General features: G+C 37.5%; 4 protein-coding genes across 4 annotated transcripts; all 4 read right to left on the bottom strand.

Moving 5' to 3' along the window:
- Positions 1-10,584: 10,584 nt before the first annotated feature.
- Positions 10,585-11,557, bottom strand: LOC136772918 (uncharacterized). Its single transcript, XM_066726169.1, has 2 exons — positions 11,002-11,557; positions 10,585-10,859 (listed from the first exon to the last, which is right to left on the bottom strand). The coding sequence occupies exons 1-2, from the start codon at positions 11,555-11,557 to the stop codon at positions 10,585-10,587; spliced, it is 831 nt and encodes a 276-aa protein (XP_066582266.1).
- Positions 11,558-14,011: 2,454 nt separating this feature from the next.
- On the bottom strand, positions 14,012-15,015 carry LOC136772697 (uncharacterized). Its single transcript, XM_066725827.1, has 2 exons — positions 14,809-15,015; positions 14,012-14,563 (listed from the first exon to the last, which is right to left on the bottom strand). The coding sequence occupies exons 1-2, from the start codon at positions 15,013-15,015 to the stop codon at positions 14,012-14,014; spliced, it is 759 nt and encodes a 252-aa protein (XP_066581924.1).
- A 2,113-nt stretch (positions 15,016-17,128) lies between these two features.
- On the bottom strand, positions 17,129-18,127 carry LOC136772740 (uncharacterized). Its single transcript, XM_066725867.1, has 3 exons — positions 18,024-18,127; positions 17,525-17,886; positions 17,129-17,409 (listed from the first exon to the last, which is right to left on the bottom strand). Exons 1-3 carry the CDS (start codon positions 18,125-18,127, stop codon positions 17,129-17,131), a joined length of 747 nt encoding a protein of 248 aa, XP_066581964.1.
- Positions 18,128-20,567: 2,440 nt separating this feature from the next.
- Positions 20,568-23,392, bottom strand: LOC136772898 (uncharacterized). Its single transcript, XM_066726143.1, has 4 exons — positions 22,738-23,392; positions 22,277-22,506; positions 21,319-22,160; positions 20,568-20,709 (listed from the first exon to the last, which is right to left on the bottom strand). The coding sequence occupies exons 1-4, from the start codon at positions 23,390-23,392 to the stop codon at positions 20,568-20,570; spliced, it is 1,869 nt and encodes a 622-aa protein (XP_066582240.1).
- Between the last annotated feature and the right edge of the window lie 1,561 nt (positions 23,393-24,953).

Genomic DNA, 24,953 nt, shown 5'->3' with positions numbered 1-24,953 from the left:
GTTGCATGGTTAACGATAATCTGACTGACGTATCGTGAAACGAATAAAAGATTTTTTAATTTGCATTTGACATAACGAGAATGGGAAATGAAGTGTGCGGAAGAAAGTTATAATAATAAGAGAAAGAGAGGAATACACACAAGCACAATAGTGCCGTATCCAGGATCGACAAACTGCGCGTGGCACGCACTTCTCTTTTGTTTTTACAGACCTCGAGACGACTCGGCACTAGGTTACTGGGCTCTTCTCGGGTTGCCTCCTTCCCTTCGTGTTGTTTCCCCCACCACTACCACCAAGCTGCTCCTGGCATTCTCCCTTGATCGACCCGTGGTCTCTACAACCTATGGTAGTCATGGTGTACCCCGGATGCAGGTGCAGTTTTGCACTGATGCAACAAATCTCGCGCGCACACATTACCTCTTAATCATCTACACTCGTCCTCCAATCATTCAATTCATCTCTCTAATTTTCTATCGTAAAATATCCCCCATTAATAATACCATATGCTACCACACCGATCACCCGAGAGCACTGCCTACGCTTTCTTCTACCTATTAATTAACTCCATTCATTCACAAGAATGAAATAATCAAGACATCATATTCAATGTCCTTCGAACGTGAATCGTGTACTAATTCGGAACAAATAAAACTCTCAATTTCGAACCGCGCAAGAGATCACATGGATCAAACATCTCTTTGGTTATAATTATATGGAAGAAGCTGTTTCCTCGAAATTACAATTCCGAGTAAATGGGGATTACTCATTTACCGAAGGAAGAGGAATGTCTCTTTATGTGTTATGCCTTAACGTAATTACAACATATCCTTGCAGTAAAATTCCAATTAGTCAACTCTATTTTTTTTATTTGTTCTCTGGAGTTTTAAAATAGATTTTATAAGGTTACGTTTTTATAAATTACAGAGAAACGTAGAATTCCGTTTTGCGTAAAAAAAAAATCCTGTTTTAATTTCATCTTTCAGTCGCAATATTATATTTTTCAAAGGATTTTTCTTGTGTACATAGCTGCTTTACTAAAAACTGTTATACGGAGCAAGTAACAATATTACGGATTGAAGTGAGCAAAGTCGAGGACGTAGCCCTGACTTCTTACAATCGAATGACGGTCGTTGAGTAAGTTGTCCACTTTATTCTATTGTACTCTAAGAGCGACACAAAAAATAGGAAAAAGCTGTCATCAGGATTGTTGAAATTTTCTAAACTTATCGTGAATGCGAACGTTATAATAGTTATCATATATTTTGACGATAAATTGCAATAAGTCATTTTTATTCTCTTGTATTCAGTAGAGAAAAAAAAAACAGAATAAAATAGGCCTCTTATATCATATAAATTTCTATTCGTGAAGCACAAGATCGATAATATTATATACATATAGTCATTAAGTGATACAAGGTAAGAGCAAGGAATCTGCCGCAATTTACCACCTTGCTAACCGTGAACTTTTGTTTGTCGCCTTCCTGTAAAGAGACTCGAGATCCTTCGATTGTGAGCTACACTTCCTTGTCCTTGTTTCGCCTCGTTTCCCCCTCGTTCCTGTCGGAGGGGGACGACTATTTTTCGTGGGGCAGGTACGCCCAAAATTTTCGCGATACCGTTAGGATCTTACGAGAAAAAAGCCCCGAGACGTTTTCGTGACCTCGAGCAGCGCAGCGGTACACCGTAAAAGCATAAATACACTTAGACGGGAAAATGACAGTCTAAATTTGCAAAACGGCGCCAAATTACGGTTCCGCGACCTTGTTCTCGACATTCTTTGCCGACCGCTTCCTCCTTCTCCTATTTTGGCTGCAAAATACCAATAGCCACAGCTATATAGAAGACTAAGCTTTTTTTCTTAGCGTGCGTCAGTTCCGAAGCTTTTGTCACTCCAGTATTTAGCAATAATGCTTGTACGCGTCACTCGGTGCACGGAAATATATTGAGCATCTTATAATGCTATTTTCTAAATTGCACAGGATCATACAAAACTCAATAGACTATAAAGACTGATGTGAGGAATAGTGTAGCATTGCAATCTCAATTTTAAAAAAGGATTAAAAGGGTGTGCAATTACTTTCCAACGAGGATCCAAGTGGTTTTAAATAGATAGAGACGGATTTGCGTAAGGTCATTAGGCATTTTTGAGAAAGAGACAAGATAGAATAATAGAGGAAAGCTATACTTGATCGAAGACAGATAGGGGTGCGGTGGTCATATCTGTCCACAACGTAATGCTTTTATGACAGGTTCCTTTTTACCTACTTTCTTTTCTGTTACCAACATAGTTTCTCTTTTCAAACATGCAATTTTACAATTTCATTAAAGAAATTCTGTGGAATACAATTTTTGATGCAATTAATGAGACTTCACGATATAATGTCTTATATATCTCAAGAAAGCTGAAATAAATGAATCATTTACCCAAACGTCTTGCATTGTAAATAAGAACAATGCTTATAGAAATGAAAGCATTAATACAGTATAAAAGGTATTACCAAATTTCCTGTAAACCCTTTGGCACCCTCAACCTACCAAAGATTTAAAGCATATTATACATTGAAAGACAATACCTATATATATATATATATATATATATATATATAATTGCGATTATGTTTAGTATTAATACAACCCCAGTGAGTAAAGAAATCCCTTATCTCAATTTAAAGCAAGCAGTAAACCAAATTTGCACAGTGCCATTTTTCTACGCTTTGACAAAACAAAAGAAGCAGGTAATTTTTTCAACTGTTCTAAGGCAACATAAACCGTAACCGTGGCTATGTGTGTAACCCGAGGTTTTTTTTTATGCTGCAGCGAGAGACGGTAGATGTCTAAAAAAACGAAACCGATCTCAAAACGCGGAAGTTGAATGTATAGGAGACAGGGCACAGTTAGAAGAGGGTTGGTAGGAAATGGTGCGTAGGTGGTAGAAATGAGAAAAAAAATAGAAGAGGAGGAGGAAGAGTCTTGGACTGCATTAGTACCACTAGCACACCGTTTATAGGGGCAGCTTGTCAGCGAGCTGACCTAACGGGATCGCAGTAACCGCCCTTAGCATTTGGTTGGGGGATAAAAAAAAGCTGAATATAAAAAAAGAACTGTAGGGTACCCTCAACCCTTCCGCATACCAGTGGTAGAAGCAAATCATTTAGAAAGTACCTTTCTCGTCAGGTTCTACCTTAAGAAACCCATGAATCCCTTCCCTCTCGCGATTGATTATCTAAGGAGCTTGCTTTTTTTTCTTTCACCACCGTAATATCCTTCTGCCCTCTCTTTCGAATCAACCAGCCTCTTCGGGCTACTCCTACTACTCCAGCTGTGCCTGAAAATTTGCCAGCTGTTTATTACTCGCCATTTCCTGCTTTCTGGCAACCGAAATCGTTGCTTCTTCGTAGAAATCTATTAACCAGAGATAACGCAGCTGCGAAGAAATCTTTACGAGTTTTATCGTTTGAGGAAACCAAAATCTGTTTGACAATTGTTCGGTGGGTGCTTCGATCATTAACAATTGACCGAGGTCATGAAAGTGTGTGTAGTGTTACCGGACTAACGGAATGAACCGATTTTCTGCGACATTGACTGTGTACTTGAATCGATGTAACAAAAAAGCATTGACATTGCCATTCGTTTCAAAGTTTCCATTTGATCTGCTCTATATTGATACACGTGTTGTAGATGTGCGTCATATATTGCGCTTCTTAATAACAGTATAATTAATTTTTTAATTAAGATCGAGAAAATATGCCTTTATTGGTGGTTTTCTCATCTCGTTCGTCTTCCCAGACAGTCATCGAACGTTGTTCCTATCACTTTCGGTTTTAAGGAAGCCTCCTGTAACAGGAATGTATAAATTCCGTGACGGCACTACGAAGGAATCTCTCCTTTCAAATCCTCGAGGAGCGAGGACGCTGCGGTGTCTCAAAGGTTACTGCTCGCACGACTATTCCATGCGATAACAAAAAATCGACGAAATCTCGTCGTTGAACACCAAAAATTTGCTTAGTAGTATCTTTTGTTTCGAAATTAAAGCTGATCTTTGAGACTTTTATAACATTTCTCTTCGAGTCCACTCGATATATCAATCCAATTCAATAGAATCAACAATATTTCCTCTTCCACAAATTTAATAATAAGTTTTTTGCTCCTTCAACGATTAATCTTCTTGTTAAAATATCAACCATCAATTTATTTATCACAAATTCATGCTTCAGATTATTCGTTAAATTTTCGTGGAGTTTCTTAATAGTGTTGAAGCATTCGTGAATCGTCGTTTGCTGATTCTTTTTTTTTTTGTGGTCTCGGAAGGAAAATGCGCGCCGCGAACCACCGAGACTATGAGCGAGCTCAGTGACCCTTGAAAATATGTGAATAACGTGGAATCAGCCGTATCTTAAGCGTCTTCACATTTTATGCTACGTCGCGGTTCGAGTAAAATATGAGTGTGTTATGAGTGCAGTAAACAAATAGTATGAATACTTCGATTTTGCAGTCACAGCGATATATGCGTCAGGATATCGCGGATAACCTTAAGAATCTCTTGATGAAATTTAGCCTTTAATTACTCCACCTTTAATTCCTTCCTATGATCATTCCTCCGATAGTACATCCATACTTATAGTAATTAAATTATACGCCGTAATCAACTAAATTAAATCAGCTTGTTATTACTCGTACAATTTTGTTATAAACAATATTATGATCAATTAGAAAAGAAGGAAGCAAAGGTCAACGAGAACTCTCAAGGAGTGTTGGAATGTTGGAGTATAAGAGTTGAGTCTCCCGATCGAGTTGTTTGTACCGGGCGGTATTGATGATTCCTCGAGAGAATTCAGTGACGATCAGGAGCAAGAGGATACCGAGCCAGCCAGAAAACTCATATCCATTTGGCAAACACGCACTCCATTGATCGGATACTACAGCAACATACAGAGATTGTTGTAATCGTCCGTGTCGCTGCGTCTAGACGATCGCGATTAACCAACAGATCAATGGGATTTTTTAATGACCTTGAATATGTTAGTCCCCTCTTTATACCTATATATCTTCTATTGAAACTTATCCCAATTTCTACCAAACGTTATCCAATAAAAAGCCTGATTTAATTAAATTTACATTTATTTCTCATCAAAGGGCATTACAATTTTTAATTATTCATATATAATATTGAAAATACGTAATTTCTTAATTCTCTCTATCATTACTCCTGTAACTATACACTTTAACGTGTTAAATATGATAATTGTTCGTAATCAAACTAATTATTCGTCGACATCTAAAAATAGAAAACGAATAAACCGATATATAAGACTGAAATGAATTATAGTTGAATCTATATATTCATCTAGGTGATGACTGAATAATCTTAATGAATGGTTGCTTCATTTATAATTAAAATCTCTTCACTGCTTTAAATTAGGTAATCTAAATGCAATCAGGTTTGGCATTCAGATATACAATTCTTCATAGTCCTATAATGATATTATTTTATAATTTGCATTTAGAAGCGATAACTTGGACTTTTTTTAAAATAATTCTTGCGATTATTTCATTTGCTGGTATTAGAAACGTACTTAGTCACGAACACACACCAATGCACAGATTGTTTCGAATGCTCTACATAAATCTTGATCCGAGGCGTAAAAGTACTCTTTTGATAATAGGCACAAATCGCCATCTCATTCCCTCCATGACATTTTAACAAATGCAAGCTTCGTGTTAAAGAAGAATTACGAAGTGCGCAATGTTTCGTATAGCATTAGAGAAAATTGAAAAGCTACGATGTTGCACTGGCCTTTCACGACAAGGACGAAACGTCGATTGCTCTTTCGAGCGCCAAGTGCATCTACTCGACGGCTCAAGGACATTATTGGCACATCGAATAAATCAGTATCCTTCCGTCGGATCAGCTGTCGATTCTAAACGAATTTAATATCGATCTGCAATAATATTTAATATGATTAAATTACAAGCATTTGCATAAATGACAGAGTTAATTACGTTAATAAGTAAACAGAGCCATTTTACTTTTTTTAAAGTGTTATTAATTTATTATAGGCACCTAAAAGTTACATTCCATAGAATTAGAGTCGTATCTGAGAAAAACATTGCAGCATTGATCTTGAAACAGATACTTTCCAAAGAAGAACAATGCTTTTGAAAGGAAATGAGAAAAGTCTTTGTGTTATTGCGGGTTAGTGAAACTTAAGAAAAACTGACTTCCTACTTTACGAGCAACCCTTCGCCGAATTCGACAGCCTAATCTCGAAGAAAGGTCCAAGAGAATGGAGTCGTTAACGCCTGTCGAACAGTAGATGCTTCACATCACTCGTACCGACACTTTTACCTGTAACTTTCTAAGGCTACCAATCTCGGCATCGACACTTCCTTGAATAAACGCAAGAAAGCTCGTTATCGATCGTGCTCCATCTGAAAGAATCGCATTAAATTTCCTTAAATAATGTGCATTGTCTAAAAACACATTGACGTAGAGTCCAACAATCGAAAGTACCTATTTTCTCCATTATACCATTTGTACCGAATATAGTATTACACGTGCTAACAATGGATAAATTACAAAATGAATGAAAAAATCGTATTCACTCAACGTGTGTCTTATATTACCGCGGTTCGAATCATCGACGCATTGTACAACACGAGAACAGTTTCTTTTATTGCGAAAAATCAGAAGACCTATTACATTTTAATTTTGAGATTGTGAAAAAGAAGAATAGAGTTTCATTAACGAATAGAAAAATGGGAAAGCTACCTTTGGACAATGCTAACACAGGTATTTTTGCCAAAGGAGAGTATTTTCTCTCCCCTAGTTAGTCTTTTGACGCTTTTTTAGTCGGCTCCACCGATCGCTATCGACAATGGCTGTTATTGGCATCGGAAAAAAGGGAGACGAACAGAGAGAGGGAACGTAAAAAAGGACTCCTGTACAGATAACTTTGGTTACAAATCTCAGCACACCTGTTACATTCAGAGTACATCGTTAACGGCAGGTCAAAGGGAATATACACGCTTAAAAATATCAGGAAGAGGAATCTCGTTAGATAATCTCGCTAAATATCAAAGACGCGAGATATGGACGATCGAGGGTATTATTTATAGAAACTGTAGAAATATGCTAAAGTCACTGTGAGACGTTCTCTCGTGCGGGATGTGACGTAAGCGGGAATATCGATAAACTTTATTGCGATTCATTTGAAAACGGACAGTTCGAGACGTAGGATTTCTTTGAAAAAGCGTCAAATGTCACGTGCACTTTATATTGCGAAAGTGAGATGAGCTACATAGTTGCATAAAAGCCACATAACTAAGTTACGATTTTTTGTTCGAGAGGCAGTGCAGGGTAGGGAAGGCTTTCTCATTACGCAATCTGCCACGGAGTATGGACAAACGAAGGTTAAGGATGCGAGAGAGGAAGGATCGTGGAAGATGCTGAAGAGGGATGGAGGTAGCTAATAGCAGAGGGGAACGAAGAGAGCTAAGGTCCTTTGGCAAATAATGTTCCACCCCAGTAGTGCTCTTCCGGTTGCGCAACAGGCAGTCGGAGCAACAGTCAGACGTCAGTGTGCAGCGTGCACTCCCATCGAACAACCCTCCAACCCCTCCTCCAGCCATGCCTGCGCCCTGCACCGCCTGCATTTCTTTCACCGTCTGGAGCCGACGCTGACGATGGGCCCCCACGCGTTGTCGCATTATCCTCGGCCCCCACAAAAAGATCTCCAGTTTTGGTAAAGCTTTTTTAATAGGCTCGATAAAAAAGTGCTGCAGCTTGACGATAGATCCACAAACTCGAGAGTTTTTCAGCACTCCACTGTCCATAGATTCACGAGGAGAATGCGAATACAGGAAGTAAAGCATCCTGTATACGAACGGACCGTGTATCTGCACATGTATATGATCTATATGATCAAGCGTGCCAGCGTGTTCCATTTGACAGAATAAACCGATATCGTTTCAGCTAAGAGAAATGCAAAAAGTGAAGCATAGCGCAAGCTGGTCAGTTGTTCAATACCCGTGTGCAGCTTGCACAAATTCTGGACAGATGAAACATTTCTACAGATATATATTGTACTTCCTATGTTCTCCTTTCTTTCAACTGTAACACTCGCATTGAGCTATATAGCATATGTGACCGAAAAAAATCCTTTTTTCTCAAGTACCTGACGAATGGGCTTCAACCACTGATTGTCCATCGTAATTGCCAGTTTTGAAATAAGGATGTTCTAATGCAGCTGTAAAATTAGTGACTGAGATTGCGTGAAGCTGTAATTATTCCATTGTAGATTATTGAAGAAGATATGCAAAATAAATAGGATAGTGGAGAAGTAACGTTTGATACTGAACCCGGAAGTCAGCAGCCCCAGTACACCGTGAGAATATACTTCTAGTATATATATACGAAAGGAAGTGTTCGGATACGAGATAAAGTCGTCGGTTTCTAAATTTTCTGATAGCAAATGCATGAACAGTGGTGACCGAAAATTTTAGATAAATTATACTTATCGCACAGATTATAATGATATATATTAATTTTAGATAATAATCGTATGCTATGCTCTTTTTGTCTTTTCATATATATAGTAATAGAATTACAAATTAGTTTGATTGTGAGGTCATGAAATTATTTTAAACGGAGAGTAAGAGCTAAAATATAATTATTTTGGTGTCAAAGGGATGTGGATATTTATCTGTTAAAACTATAATCACTGTAGAATTCAAGGGACAATAATTTAACCTGTAAACATTGTATTTCTTGATGATATATAGCCGACAATGAGAATTTGCTGGAAGATACGAGGAGTTATAAATTGCAACTTTGTTCTCTAATCAAGCAGTGGATATTATTCGTCGAGGATAGAGGCCGGTAATTGCATCGTGTAGTATCATTATATTTTACAATATTTAAATAATGAATACTTAGCATAGTCATTCGCACTTTCGAGGACGATCCGATCCGTCTCAACAAGGAATGAAACACACAAACGTTAAAACATTCTTACTAAAATAACATTATCATAAACGAAACATTTGCATATATTATTATTTTTAGCATATTTAATTATACAATATTTTACTTAGTGCGTGGTGTTTTTGTCAATTTTGTGAAACTGCTAATCCCTAAGTTATATTTCTCGAAATAATTTTTATGCAAAAATATTTAGCACAAAATAAATAGTAAAGGATAAATGGTGGCTTTTGAAAATTATATGGAGTGTCATCCTAAGGGATCTAGCTGGATCAGTGGGATATGGAAAATCCTGTGGTAAACTGGTGAAAACCCTAAAGAGGCTTACGCCGATTTTCAGTAAAAGGACTTACGCCATTTGTGGCAGGACCTCTGTAAACCCTTTAGGTACATTTCGGTGCTTGAAATTACCTGAGCTATCTTAAAATCGTAAATTTTATTGCTCTTTCTGGTCAGTGCGGTTTTTTTCAGTCTTCACGACCAAAGAAAGGAGAAAGGCGTTTACTAGGTAAAAGCATTGAAAATTGTTGTATGTAGCAAACTGGAAAGGGTTTTAAAAGAATCTTCTTTAGAAAATGGTAACAGTTATTAACTATATAATACAATTTATAGTGCTATGCAAGTAACCACTGCAGAAATAAATTAATCAAAATAATTATTTAACATTACAATTTTAATTTAACATCACGATATGTAATTTGCAGAAGAAATAATAGAGATGTATTTTACAGTGAGATTGAAGTATGAGTAACAAAAACCTGCAACGATATTTCGCAGCAGATGATTATCTCTTATTATAAATAATAAGCAATTGTTACGTCTGATTGTTAATTATCTTTTGTCGGTAAAACAGAACAAGAAGCAGAATGCAGCTTATTCGACACTCTGCCATCTTACCGCAACCGTTAAAAGCAGGTAAGTAAATGGAGGAGTTAGAAACTCTTTTACCATTCACAGGTAACTACTTATATACCTGGTCACAGGGTTGGCAATAAAGTAAGCTACTCAGGATAAAATGAAAATTAATAAGGTAATTTTATCCTACCATATCCGGATTTATTAACATGAAGTTTTACTCACTTTAACCAAAATAAAGTATAAAATGAAAGGATGGTTGAATAAACAAAGAATTGTAGAGTGAGCATATTTTATTAACAATTGCGAGGGTAATAATAAATAAACGTGTCACACAAACAATAAATAAAACGATAATGCCAGATAGTACGAATAACTCGCTAATCTCGCTAATCTTATCGATGCATGATTGATTAATGTTTCTCTCTCCACAATATACAATAAGATGATCTGGTTCGAGTCGTTGGAATTGAGGATGCATCGACTGACGAAGGAGAGTAAAAATGACATATAGATTGCCAAAGCATAATTGACCCGCGTAGCAATTCAGAAAAAGAGGAGAGTCATGTGTCAGTTGACATTGAGCTTACAGCAGTATCATTATCATCATCAATCAATTGACACATGCCGATATGAGCTAGTAAGGGTTATTTGGTGTGCATTTCTTTGGTCGAGTCCTTCATCGACAAATGTAGAGATCGATGGATCTCGTCGAGATTGATCGGATCTCATAGACTCGTGATATCTGCCTAATAATTTGATGAGCTGGCAGAATTGGACGACCCGGGCGAAGAGGACGAAGATGAGGAGGAGGATGATGAGGAGCTACCAGAACTGTAGGAGTTAGAACCTCCAGGTGAATAGTAGTTGTATGCCAAGTTTTGGGCTTCCACTCCATTGGTCGGTGTCCACACGCGGGAATAAGGACCATTTCCGTCCCACGTGTTAGCAGGGTCATAACTCGACGTGGTCGAGGGCAAAGGTGGAGCCCCGTATGCTCCTGGAGCTGGTTCCATTGACATACCTACAATTTTCGAAAATATATTATACTTTCACATGAACAAACTGCACCACTTTTCTTCAAATCCTTTAACTCGAGCGAAAGTTTTCTTTTATTTCCGGTTCCGATATATTTAAAACAAAAATTTTATCATTTGTACACATACCTCCTGGCATCATCATGCCACCTTTCTTGAAGAATTGCACAGCGATGAATCCAACAACAAGAAGAATAGCGAGTTTGGAAAGTATGAGAGCTTTGAGTGCTTTGAGTCCAATGATGGCCACAAAGATTGGCATAAGAGCCTTCAGCTTGAGTTTCAGCAAAAGTAAGAATGGTAGCAAAAGCTTCTTCTTCAGAATTCCACGTGCTTGACTGGTCGCCACTTCATTACTCTTGAATTCAACGTCCAAATCAGCGAGACTCCGACTTGGTCTGTATTTGAGGGATGCATCGGTAAACGGTACGTCGACGTTGTAATCGAAACTCTTCAGGTACTTGAAGGTTCTTGCCACAATAGCTTCGTCAACGGTTTCCAATGATCTCGCTTCGGTGTTGGTACCCAATTTCTCATCAAGGTATCCAAGTACTTCGTGTTTCATACAGGAAGTCCATGATTCGGCGGGTATACACTGATTCAAAGACTTTGTTAAGAAATCCTGATTGCCCATGGTAGATCCTGCCAGCAGGACTATCGCACTCGTTATAAAAAACAGCCTCATTCTTTTTTTAAATTTTTCACCCTTTATTATTACAAAACTACCCTCGAGCACAATAAATAACACGATCCACGCTGCTTTTTCTTGTTCGGGACGCGTTTAAATAATAAACGATCCTCGACCCATGCGGTGCGAGCGAGCGATCGACGATCGAACTGCGACTGACGGAGGAGTGGCCCGCCCCTTTTATTTAATTTGCCCCCCGCAAATCTATGTTATTCGGTCGCGCATGCCGGGAATCGTCGATCGAAGGAAAATTATTCAAATTTCACTGGCATAGAGCGTCCCCCGGACGTGTTCGTGCGTAGAGGAAAAGTGCGTGAAGAGGCGTGTGGGTATGGGGCGTCGCGTACTTCGTACACGATGGCATGCGACTCACGGAAAACGGAACTTGCGCCTCCTCCTTGCTCTTACTTGAATTTAACCCTGTCCTACGTCTGTCTCTACATCCTCCATAACGAAAGAGTCTTTCCTTTTACGCTATCATACGCCAGTTATTAACTGCTTCATTTGTTGCCAAAGAAACTGTTTCGATCTACGTGATGGATTCTCCTATTTAAATGCCTTTAAAAGCTTAAATAATCATAGTTTCTTGTTATTAAAATGCATTGAATATATTACTGCAGCTTTCATTTTCGTAAATTGAATGCAATGAGTGAAATTAATGTCTGCCAAATAATAATCCTGCAGTTTGTTGAAGAATTCGAGTTTGATAGATGCGTAGTATAAAGTAGGGATTTTTTTCAAATTATATATCATGTTAACTAGGTTTTCTTATGGTTTAAATAGAGAATAAATTTGACAATGCTGTTATGAGTTAAGAATTAATATTATGAGTTGTTCTCTATTGAGAGCTGGAGATCAGTGTCTTCCTACACATTTTAACGAAGTCATGTCACATTGTGATTGAACACGTGTTAATCATTAAAATGATTTTAAAATACCAAATAAAGAAAGTCATTGTGGCTTACATTACTTAGAAATTAAATATTCTGTTTAAGTAAAAAAAATTGATTTAAGTAGTATTAATGTGGATTATAAATAATATTTTTTGTTATAGATACTAAAAACTGCTCAATGATTACTTTAATTTTAAAAGCCTTTGAAGATTATAATTACGCTTATTGCCACTAATTTTGTTATTCAACAATACTTTATTGCAATACAAGAAATTTTGAAGTTGTTATGTACGGTGTATTTTATAGATTAGGCTATAATTTTATTGAAAAGTATGTGTAATACTCTCGTTGACCAGAAAAAATTCTAGAGAAAATGACAAGCTTTCTTTTAAAATATGATTAACTCTTCTTGACATATAAAAAAAGAAACAGGTGTGACAACGATGCATGAAAATACTTGTTTTATCTATCAAGTTTGTGCGACTGTTGCATCAGAATTAAAAGAAAACATGTTGTCCATTAAACGAAAAGTGAAAACATTCTGGTTTTATGATTTCTAATAAAATTTAAAGCATCATTTCAAAATTAATTCTTTGCACAATATTTATTAAATATGTTAGTTTACTAAGTTTATTGATTAAAACTAATACTTTCTAATATTCCATAACAATTGAAGTTAATAGAATTATGGACAACCTTACGCGATAGCAAATTTGTGCCATTTATTATTTTAGTTATAAAGAGTTTAATGTATAGAAAATATTTCTTATAAAAAATGTTATGTGAGAAGATAACTCTTACACTGATAGCATCAGAGGAGGTGTATTATACTAGTTACATATATTTTACTTAAGGCAGCTGAAAAACATTTTTACGAAGATAAGTAAAATATAGAGATTATAAATTTAAACTGTTACTTTCATTTTTAAACCATCGTAATCCATATAATAAATTTAATTCAAGAATAGCAATATATTTTATTGACACCGATGCAATACTGAACGTTGTTCTTTTAGGGATATAATTATGATTAAAATTACAATACTAATTATTATCCTGATATATATGCATATTCAGAAAAATTGTTCAAACGTAGTTGGTTGTTAAAAAAATTATCACTGTTATTATACAATTTTTGTAAACCAAATTTTATAATCGAAATCTCATTGAAGATGATATTATTAGCATCAAAAATAACTAAATTCATACACTTGAATGGAATCGTGTGTAACAAGATTTTTATTACAAGAGAAGAATAACATTTTAAAGTTTATTTAACTCTTAAGAGAAGCACTATAGCAGCGCCGCGATTCAAGAGCACACGTGCACCCCATACCCATTACTCCTCTTGAGAGTTAAAGAGCATTAGCCATGACTTTATATAATATTTAATAAAATATTTACATTCAAATTAAAAATTTTGGTGCTACCATTTGTAATCGATAATAATTAATAACCAATACACAGATAAATAAATCGAAATAATAATTTATTAAATAAATCGTACAAATAGAAAGGTAGAGGTATTTTACAAAAGTTTATGAAAGATGAGAATAAATTAAGATGATGGTGCGTATGCGGTGTAAGCTAGGTCTTGGGCGTATTGAGCTGGTTGATCATTCTCCTGGAAGGACCTGTACTGTGCAGCTTGGTATTCCCAAGGTCCATGAGCAGCAAGGGGAGCAGCGTGGCTATCAGCGGCAATCTTCTTGCAGAGCTGGAAGATGGCGAGCCCAACGGAAACGACGAAGCTGAAGAAAGATAGTTGAAGAGCGTTCCATGCTTTGAGACCAAGGATACCGATGGCCAAAGGAATCAAGGTCATTGCTTTCAGAAGAACAAAAACAAGGATGGGGATGATGACTTTCTTCAGTTTAGATTTACGTGCTTCCTCAACGGCTCGACCCTCTCCAAACTTAACGTTGAAGCTGAGCTCGTCGTCCTCGAGGTTCCTCGAGCTAACCTTCACGCTCGAGTCAAAGGGTAACTTGAAGGTCACGTCATGAGAAGTCAAGTAGTACTGAATAGTTTCGAGGAAAGAGCCTTCACTGCGGGCGGACACTTCCTCTACTGGGTAAGAGTTACGAGTCACTTCCACTGTCTCGGATACCTAGACAGAAAAGAAAAGTTCTTAAAAGCACGTTCTATTTTCATTCACAGGATAATACGCGACTCCAAGAAACGGTACTATCCCGAAGAATAATGCAGAGTACAACAACATGCATTCCTACACGTCTATTTTTCCATTCTAAAATAAACTTGAAAAAAAAACAAAGATTCTTGGCATATATATTATGCAAGACTCGAACTACCATAAATTTCTTTCCAAATTTAAACGAGAGTGTCGAAGCCTACCTTAAAGCTGTCTTTGCGGAAGATTTGATCAAGAAGATTGAGCACTTTGAACTTCATACAGGAGATCTCGTCGTTTTTCTGGGCACACTCGACTTTGGTCTGGTCGACCATGTGGTCCATGGCAGTGCCTTTCCAGAATTCATTTTTGGCAGGCTGGCCAGCGACGAGGGCTGCCAGAAGAAGGGTGCAAAGCGCGATCAATTTCATGATATGAAATGGTATCACGAGGAGACTAGTCGAGGAATTGTCAGAGGACGACGAAGGCAAAAGCACGACTGATGGCAATGGGTTGGGCAAGTGGCTATTTATACGAGGCCTATCGTCGAATCGCGTATCGTCCATGAACCGTCGCGTTGCCCCCTACCCTCTACTGGCTAGCACGAATTTTCTTTTCGTTCAGTATGGTCTTCGATTATCGAGGCCCCGGCTGTCCGTGACGAGCATCCTGATCAGGCGGTACGATGAACGGACGACTTTGTCGCGCGACGCGCAGCACGCGACGCCGTCGAGGAAACGCGTGACGAACCAACTGCCAAGCAGGCGATTCCTCTATAACTCGATGCTAGTTAACCGCCACACTTTGCTTTCTATGATATGCCGCGAAAGACCCACTTCACGACTCATATTGTCATAACTTTTCTTCCGGCTTCGGCCAATATCGAATACCTTTACCTTTGCACTTGCTGACTTCGTAATTACAATTTTCATCCTCCATTCTTTCACGTATTAACCAGGGCCTTTAAAATATCATACACGTGGCTTAACGGCTTCTCGATATCATCGGCAGACCAAACTTTCTTAATGGTACACTAATCTATTTTCGTTTCTTTTATTAACACGAGCTTTGTTAATAGACACAGATTTTATGTTAATTTCGAACACAATTTAGTATCCTATGATAAGTTCGAATACAATGTAATTTTCGTTAGGTTAGGTTTTTTTGTTTATGATATTATAATACAAGAGCTTTTGATAGATAATTGATTTATACGTATAATTTTCATATACGTAAAAATAAGAATAAGTGTTATTATAAAAATAGAGGTGCTTTTAGAATTTGATTTTATAAATGGGAAAACTGCAGGTAATTATAAATATAAAAAAATTGTGTTAAAGTCCTCTGAAGTTTTTCGGAATTGGATAAAACAGTAGAGTCTTATTCTTATGCAATTTCGAATTTAAAAAAAGGAAAGGGATTCCATTATGGATCTTGTTACGGTTCGTATACATGAAGCACTTTCTCCCGTAATTGGTTTTTCTAAAACTTTCTAATCAATAAATCGTGAGATATTTTATTATTTGCAAGAGCGTCTCCGACCGCTAAGCGGAAGCCATTCGAAATAAGAGTGGAGGAGAGTCTACCCTTGGCACACATGGCATCGTAACATTGGCATTGATTCAATCATTCATTCATACCACGATTTATCAACTTTCCACTTATTTACTCCGTTAGATATACCCCACCACTCTCTCTAAGGTAAGCAAAGTATACCAGTCGCTGCTAATTTCATTACCTCCTACCCCAATTTAATTAATGCCCCGATTTTTCGAGACTGAGTGCGAGACCGAGTGAGAGACTTTGAGACACGGCTTCCTCTATTTATCAAGAATGCGTGTTGCGTTCGAGTTTCTCGTGCGTGAACGCGATTGGGGTGGCGAAGAGACACTTTTGCGGGCTGTCCGACTTCGGTTGCTCGTAACAATGAAACGGTAATTGGAATTTTGGGTCGCCATCGTTAGCATAAGCATTCAGGCCGTTTACCCGATCATCCACTGATTTCTATCGACTTTTCGTCCGACGAATTTTTTAATAATACAAAATCCTTGAAATTTATTAAGAACAACGAATTCTACAAGGGTTATTTACACTAATACATTTATCATAAGTATGCTGGTTGCTCAAAAGCTTGCCTACGTAAGAAGGTTATCTACTTCAGTGATTTATCCATAAAACGTAATAAGGGAGCTTTTCAAGTAGAGTATTTTTACATTTTAGTGTATTCTTCACTAACAGAATTTCCGAGTTGTTTACAAAGTGCAATTTTCAAAAGTTTCAGAAGAAAGTATTTGCTTTCACTCTTTAGGGTAAAAATTCTCTTTTTCAATTATAAATTTTAAGCCGAGTATTGCATTTAAGTAAATAATGAAACTAAGAGTAAGAGGCATAATACTATATTATGATTAAGGTAACTTGGAATGTTTAGGTGGGTCATAGTGTAAGACACAATGTGTTACAAAATAATGTCAGATTTATTTTACATAAATAGAGTGACATAAATAAATATTAAATAACATGTTCAGATGAAGAAAAGTCTTTAGTCTACTTTCTGTAGGCTCTGTACGGTCCGTGAGGTGCGGTGTCCCAATGAGGTGGGTGTTCTACTGGTGGGTGACCATAGTGGACTACTTCGTAGGCTACTTTGGGCTTCGACAGTTTAAAGATAAGCATAGCTCCGCTGAGAACCAGGGACAGAAGACCAAGAGTCAATGCTTTCCATGTTTTCAGGGCGATTAAAGCAATTGCCAGTGGTACCAATGCAGTAGCTTTAAACTTCAAACCCAGCAGGAAAGGAATCATGACCTTTTTCACGAACCCACGTCCTAAAAAGAACAAATTTAGAGTTTTAAAATCAACCCCACAAAATCTACTAACAGGTTGATTACTTTTAATGAGCGACATCGATTATTAGAATATCAATAACTCGTAATATCTTACCTTCAGTTGTGGAAGAATCAGACAAAGGAATGTTAAGACTTTTGGGTACACCCTCCACCAGGGATCTGGGAACGATGTTAGATCCAACTATTGCTTCAGGAAGTTTAGCTTCAAGGCTGTGACTTGACAAGTAAGAATCCACTTTCTCCAGCATCAAGGATCTCAAAAGTTCCCTCCTTGCAGGATCAACAAAGTCATATTGAGAAGGGTAGTATTCCTCAGCTGTTTCCTCCGGTGCCTGTCTGGATTTCACAATGGCGAGATCATCGGTGATTGCCAGCTTTTCTTGCTTCACAGCAGTACTGAGGTAAGAGAGAACTTTTGGTTTCACGCAAGATAGCATAACTTCGCTATCCGCGCATCTGTAAATCAAATATTAGTCTATTACGATCACTGTCACAAACACTTGTACCCACTCAAAATAATTAAACAAAGATTTGCGTGTATTTTGATGAATTTTGTAATTTGTCCATTCTATGGACTAATTACTCGTTCTTACCTACGATAAATCCTTTGAAGAGCTGCAGCCGCAGTTTCTGTACTCTGGGCACCCGTAAGGGTGGCCGCAAGAGCTACCGTAGCAATTGTGATAAGAACCCTCATGGCAGTACCACTGATTTGCGAAGCTAAACACCGAATGCACGTTTGAACCAACTGAACGCCGTTTTATAGCCGATGAACGCCAGCTACGATCGATGAATTTTAATCAAGAACGTGTGGCTGTCCGAAAGGAAAGAAGAAAGCCTTATTTTCTAGGGTGCCGATGTTTCACAGCTCAGAACTCAGTCCCTCCAAAAAATTTCGATTTCGACACCCGAACGTGATATTATTTCCGCTTTGTAGCAGTATCTCTAATTTCTTTCAATGAAATTATAATCGGACAAGGATTCATTTACTGCTCTTATTCTAGTTTCAAAAGTACTTATTTGTCTATATAGTTTTGATTTAGTTCTGTCGTTCAATTAATTATTTCACACACACAAACACACACATTTCGGACAATCCTAAATCATAAACAAATTAAGAATAAAAATAAACGCCTATTTATAATTTATTATATCAATATTTTATATCGACTCTTTTATTGATACTTATGTTAACTATTCAGTAGGACTTGCGTGCCAAAATTTCAAATTTAAACATCTTTTAATCATGTCTGAATTTTTTATTTGACCCTTAAATAACACACTTCAAGCATGAGAAATGAGGTTGACACTTAGTCAATCTGACCTATGTCTCTTTTATCACTTACTAAAAAATTGTAACTAATGAATTAATCATACTAATAAAAATGTGTTATATCATTCAAATCTTAAAAAAATATATAATTTTAATAGGAAATAAAAGATTTTATCAAATTTTTAGAAATATAATTAGAAAAGCACTTTTACTGTCTCGGCATCAACTTTCAAAGTGCGAACTTAAAGATAAGAATCTATATTATAAGTAGATAACTTGAATTATTCCAAATTTTCCTTGTAAAAACATTACATCTCACCTCTAAATTACACACCGTTCAGTTAAACTCTAAATGTACTTTAAGTGTTAATGTAGATTTGCTCACTTAAACATGAGTGACATATAAAATTAATAGAAATGAAAGCTAAATTGATAAAAGTTCATTCCAGCAATAAGAAACAAGTTATATTTCATTATTAAATGTACATTTCTCATAAATATAAGACTTACCATTTACAAAAGTATTAATTGTTCAAAAATTCAGTAACAAATATTTGAACAAATACAGTTTTCCTTCGTGTTATAATTTATAGGTGATAAAACTAAAAGTTATGCTGGTTAGACGAAGACTATGTTGCAAATTTTGTGATTTCTTAAATAATTAACTCATGGTTTAAGGATTTGAATACATTTGGATAATATAAGTGCATTTACAAATTTTTATTTTATAATAAATAACATACATTCCACTTTAAAATAATGATTCTCTTAAGATTTTAATACTTTGTACAATATTGCTACGTCAGGATTTCATAACAACTCATTTATGGCAGCAAAGCACATAATGTTAAAATAAATATTAATTATCATAAGAGATATTAATAATGGTATATAAATATAATTTATTTTATATTTGTCTGGACAGTAGTTTTTTATATTATACAGCTCTTTTTAATAAATAATTTAAAATTACTACTATATACCTATTCCTCCTCAAAGAATTTTTCATTCATTTCTCAATCATATTGTTATAAGTATTTAATTATCCTAAGAAAAAATATTTCATTTAAATATTTTGATTATAAATAAAAATAAATAACGTATCACCCAATATAGCCCTTTGAAATGCTGATTCAACCAGAAAATACCACGTCTGTGTCATTAGTTCAGATTTGTACTGAAAAAACTGGATGGTTAGAGATGATAATTAAAAATACAAACATAAAACATTAACATAAGCAATATCAAAGGCAGTTCTTAATAATTTATCAAACTTAAAATATACTACAGATAATGTTAATTATCAATAATTTTCTCATTGCGTTGAGAATAAATAAGACTGTCAAGAATCAAGGTTTGACTGTGCATCAAAAAATATTTGATACAAAGTCAAAACACTCACAGTACACATTCTTATGACAGATTAGCAGACTAAATGTATAAATAAATTATTTAATAGTTAAATAGAGACTTAACGGCAAAAAGAGTTTCGCTTTAATATTTATAGGAATCTATGGCAGTTTTAACGTAGCTTTACACTTATGCAAACGCTTATAATCATTTGAGATGAGAAGTAGCTTATTTAATGATTCCGGTATAAACGTTAATAACATTTACGTACAGGTAGTTGTCACACGTGAACAAGTATTAAACAATAGATTTTGCATAAGTTAATATAACACATATCTATGTCTGTTTAGTACTATGTAAGACTCGTATCAGATCTATTTAAGCGTTTATTTGCTTCAATAAACTCCTAATTTATACAAAACAACAGCATACTTCTCTTTAATCATTCCTTTGTTTCAATTCTATTGACTACATTGATTTTTCTAAATAGAATATATCCAATAATCTATTGGCGCTATTCCGTGTTTATATGGCAGGGGTACGTGCGTAGGCAATCTCCGCCATCCTGGCCTAATCTTGCAGCATTCATGTACCTGTGAAACTTTTGACTCGATACGGAATTAGAGGCCTCACGTTTGCTGAGCTCATTTGGATCCCTGAAAGCAATAAAAGATCAATAGTTAATAGATTCTTCAAGAGTATAATTAGTTCTAACCTATGTATATTTAATTAGAGACTAGAAACAGTATGCTGTGCAGCAGTGTAGCACCGATTGTAAATTGTACGCACTAGAATTCGTATTATAATTGGGTTTGAAGAAAAAGTCTCGAAAACAAGCGAAGTATCTTATTACGGAGATAATAGTTTTCCCAGTAAGAAAACGTAAGAAATAGCCAAAAGCACCATTTCACAGTTTGTTAGATTTCATTCTAATTGGTAGTAGAAATTCTTTGACAGTTTTTATTAGTACAAGATGAAATAATTGACTATCACAGATCGGACTGCAATTCTCTAGTAGTTTTGGCTTATAGCTAACCAGGATAGTAATCGCGGAAAGGCATAGAAGACGTTAAATTGAACAATCGAGCGTATGATCAACGAAGCTCGGAAGGAATTAAGTAAAAAGGACAAAAAGCTGGAGAGAAAATGGCAAGGAACGTGGCGCGATGACCTGATTGGCGTGATTCGGAGCGAGGGCGATGGCCACCTTTCTCCTTATGATTTGCGCGATATCAGAGCCACGCAAGACGCAACAGTGCATATACCTGGAGAGTTCGTTCGAGACCAAATTGCTGTGTGGTGAATAAAGCGTTGGATTCTTGTACATGCTGCAGACCAGTCTCTCTCTGCAAGGTTCCTCGGAGAACCTCAAATGCGTGAAGATATCCTCCAGCCTACCAACTATAGGTCCAAAATAGTCATCGTCGAATTTCTTGTTGACCTTTGCACCCGTACTAATGGTTTTGGCCACTGGCGAAGTCTTTTGAGCTTGGTATGCGTTTGGCTTCAGCGTCTGCTGACTCTGGCTTAGGCCGACGTACGGAGTTTTAAGATTCGTCGTTGTAGTTTTGGGCAGAACAGCAGCTAAGAGACTGTTTGCACTAAGCGTCGAAGGAGCTGGAACGGGAGCCATTAAAGGGGCCACTGGTACCGCGGTGGCCATGGTTGGTTGTTGCACAGCGATTCGTCGATTGTATTTGTTGCTTTCATCGAGATATCCAGAATATGCCAGATTATGCGAAGAAGCTGACAAATGTTTATCGTGATAGGGTCCTACTGGTCGAGCATTAGGTGCGTATTGATGTACGCCGTAATTATTGGCATATGTTTGAGATGCTAATGGTGATGGTGCCGGAACTATTCCTGGAACCGGTCCTGCTCCATGACCAGGTGAGACTGCACCTACGTGCTCATTCACACCGTTGTAACCACTATCCTCATACGGTTCGATACCCCATTCTCGAAGCTCCTCAACGTCCTTGCGATATTGAATATGCGGATGCGCGTAATCGTAACCGTCGAACTCTGGCTCCGGATGATGATGATGGTGATCGTAATAAGTCGGTACCGGTACGGGAACCGGAACGTGATGATGGTGATGCGCTATCTAAAAGTATTAACAAGACAGTTTATTATTTTTTTATTGTTTCTTCAATTTTTTACTACGCAACGAAGCATCATTTGCATCCATTAACCTCCGTGACGAATGAATGGCTAATTTACCTGATGATGATGATGATGATATTTGGTGCCATGGCTATAGTAGCTAGAACATAACTTAAAGATGTGCGCAAAGGCTGGTACGAGAAACAATAGCAGTTTCAGGAAGAGTTTTTTGGCCGTGCCCACTCCGAAGAGGAACGGAATGACAAACATAAATTTCACTTTGATGAGTTTGATGATCAAGAGGAGCGCCAAGAAACTCATTAGCAATTTGTTCTGGATGAATCGTCCTATAAAATCAATCCACGATTAGTAGATGAATACTTGATTGAAATGTAGGGTAACCAAAAGCTAGTAACACACGTGTGAAAAAAACTTTAAGCAAAAAAACATCAGCAAAAATGTAAAGTATCGTTCTGTAGTATCGTCACAGCAAAGTAAATTATTTAATTAAAATTGAATCTTTTACTATAATGTTATTAAGTAAATGGCATTGGAAGAAAAGAAGCTTTTTTCCTTACTGATTTTCTTAAACAATCTACCCTCGTTGTCAAGGGAACGTTGTCCAAAATCAACCCTTAACAATGCACCGCTGTCGTCAATCTCCCGTGGACTTATACGAACCGTAGCGCCATCAAAAAAGAATTCCGGTAATTGTAGCTCATAATTCCTAGTAGCCAGGAATTTCACAGTTCGTTTACGGAGAGCATTGGTAATCTCTTCCAAAGGACTTTTACGATCATTTTCAAGAGTTCTACCACTGTCCTTTACTTCCTCAGGTTCCTCCTCATCCGTATCATCCTCGCAATTAATCTTCCTTGAATCCTCGACAAGATTATCATCCAGTTCGTCCCGTTTGCTCATCTTTTTCGGGCACGAGCCATAATCAAGACTATTTTTCGTCAACACTAATCCATCAAACACAGTAATGTTATCTCGTTCCACGAGAGCACCATCCAGATACGTATAGGCGTTTTTCTGAATGCACGAAAAGGTCACCTTTTTTTTGCAATCCCTAAAGAGGCCGTGCCACAACTCGTTACCGGTTTCGTTAACGGAAAATCCGGTAAAATTGAAGATCCTCGCATATGACCCCAAATTGCCGATCCCGAAGAATTCAGGACTGGCGTACGCTACTGAAGTGTACGCGATGATTAAAATCGTCCAGCGATACATGATTGGTTCGCAGAAGGCCTTGAGGAAGACTCTATATTAGCTCGTTCCACTTAATTCTTTATTTACAGTAAGCACACACCAACGCGTCCAGGAAACGTCGCGCTGCTCCTATGTATGTGGATCACGAAAGGACTAAACTAGAACTGGCTACACTTTTGATTTCGTCAGAGGACCGATACCACACGTCCACCTCGTGTATCTTCAATTCTTTGGTATCTGCTTGTGGACATCTCGGCTCTTCCTTTTTGTCCGAATTCTTCTTCCTCGCTGACCTACCCCCACTCTGCCACCGAAAAGTAGCTGGCTCACTCGTCCCTCCCACCCCGAGGTACCACAATCCGCTTCCACCTTGACTGAACACGTGCTCCGAACACTCGAAATCAGTTCGTAGACACGCGTGGTTCTTTTGCATCGCAGACCTATAGACCCATGACCTTCTTCCTCCTTTAGTCTAAATGTTCTTCCTTTATCCATCGATTTTCCTCGCTTCTTTTGTACATATCCGTTCGAACCATTTTCTCCAAACCAACTTTCTTATCGCTCACATCCGTTTTGGTCTTCTTCTTCTCCTTCTTCTCTCTCTTCCTCAAACTACTATATATTTGCTAACCTGAATTTTCAATCGTCGCTCGATCACGCGTCTGCAGCGATTACTTGCTCGCTCTCCTTATCACAGTCAAGGTCAGGACGGACTCTTATTCATGCATATTCTTGCTATTCTCAACGATATACATCCCCGTACTAAGATAAGCCACTCTCGTGACAGAGACGCGTTCGGTTCGATCTCCTGCTCAAAACTAACCACGAGCTACTCTCCGGTCTCGCTTACGATTCACCTGAGCGTCAAGTGTGTCAAAGGCACTCCTACTCCGACAACTCGATTCTCCATGGAAGGTCATTATCGTCTCTTCTCCGACTAGCCTGGCTCTCGTTCACCTGCACTTACGCATCTCTTGCACTCACCGGTCACGTACGATTTCGATTGTGCGTGCCAAGTTCCTGAGATAAAATAGTTACAGGTACACGGGATCTACCTACCAAGTGGTTCGTACAACTATTTCCCTCTCTCTCTTGCTCCTTATTGTTTCTCCCGTTTCCCCACAATCTACAAACTGGCCACATCGTTCAACCTTCCACTGCTCGACTCGCCATTTGCATAGAAGAAAAGGCGCATTTATGAATAAAAAATATCAAACGGAGTCCAGCCCACCATGGTTGATCTTCTTATTTCCTGTATATACTGGCACGATTTGTATTTTATTCGGACACTATATAGAGTACTGCTGAAATAACGAGACTTTCAGGAGAGAAGTAATTTACAATTGAAGAGTAATTAGGAGAACTGAATGTAATCGCGGTGATACAGTGTGCATTCCACTATGTGGTATCTCATCCACGCTGCTTGGAGCGGTGCATGGTTGGACCGTTGCGCGATATATACAGTTGCCCGTCTATCGGACTATAAGGTATAGACCAGTGTTTGCTGGCACTGCGTCGATCCAGTTTGTTTGCTACTTAACCAATTACAGTTCGAGCGAATCCCGCGTGTGCAATGCACGTG

The sequence above is a fragment of the Prorops nasuta genome, unplaced genomic scaffold (assembly GCF_024137725.1).
Source record: "Prorops nasuta isolate Cenicafe-Biocafe unplaced genomic scaffold, Cenicafe_Pnas_1.2 PNAS00004, whole genome shotgun sequence".
In the NCBI taxonomy this organism is placed as follows: domain Eukaryota; kingdom Metazoa; phylum Arthropoda; class Insecta; order Hymenoptera; family Bethylidae; genus Prorops; species Prorops nasuta.
The sequence above is the reverse complement of the archived record's forward strand: the minus strand, read 5'-3'. Positions and strand labels throughout refer to the sequence as shown.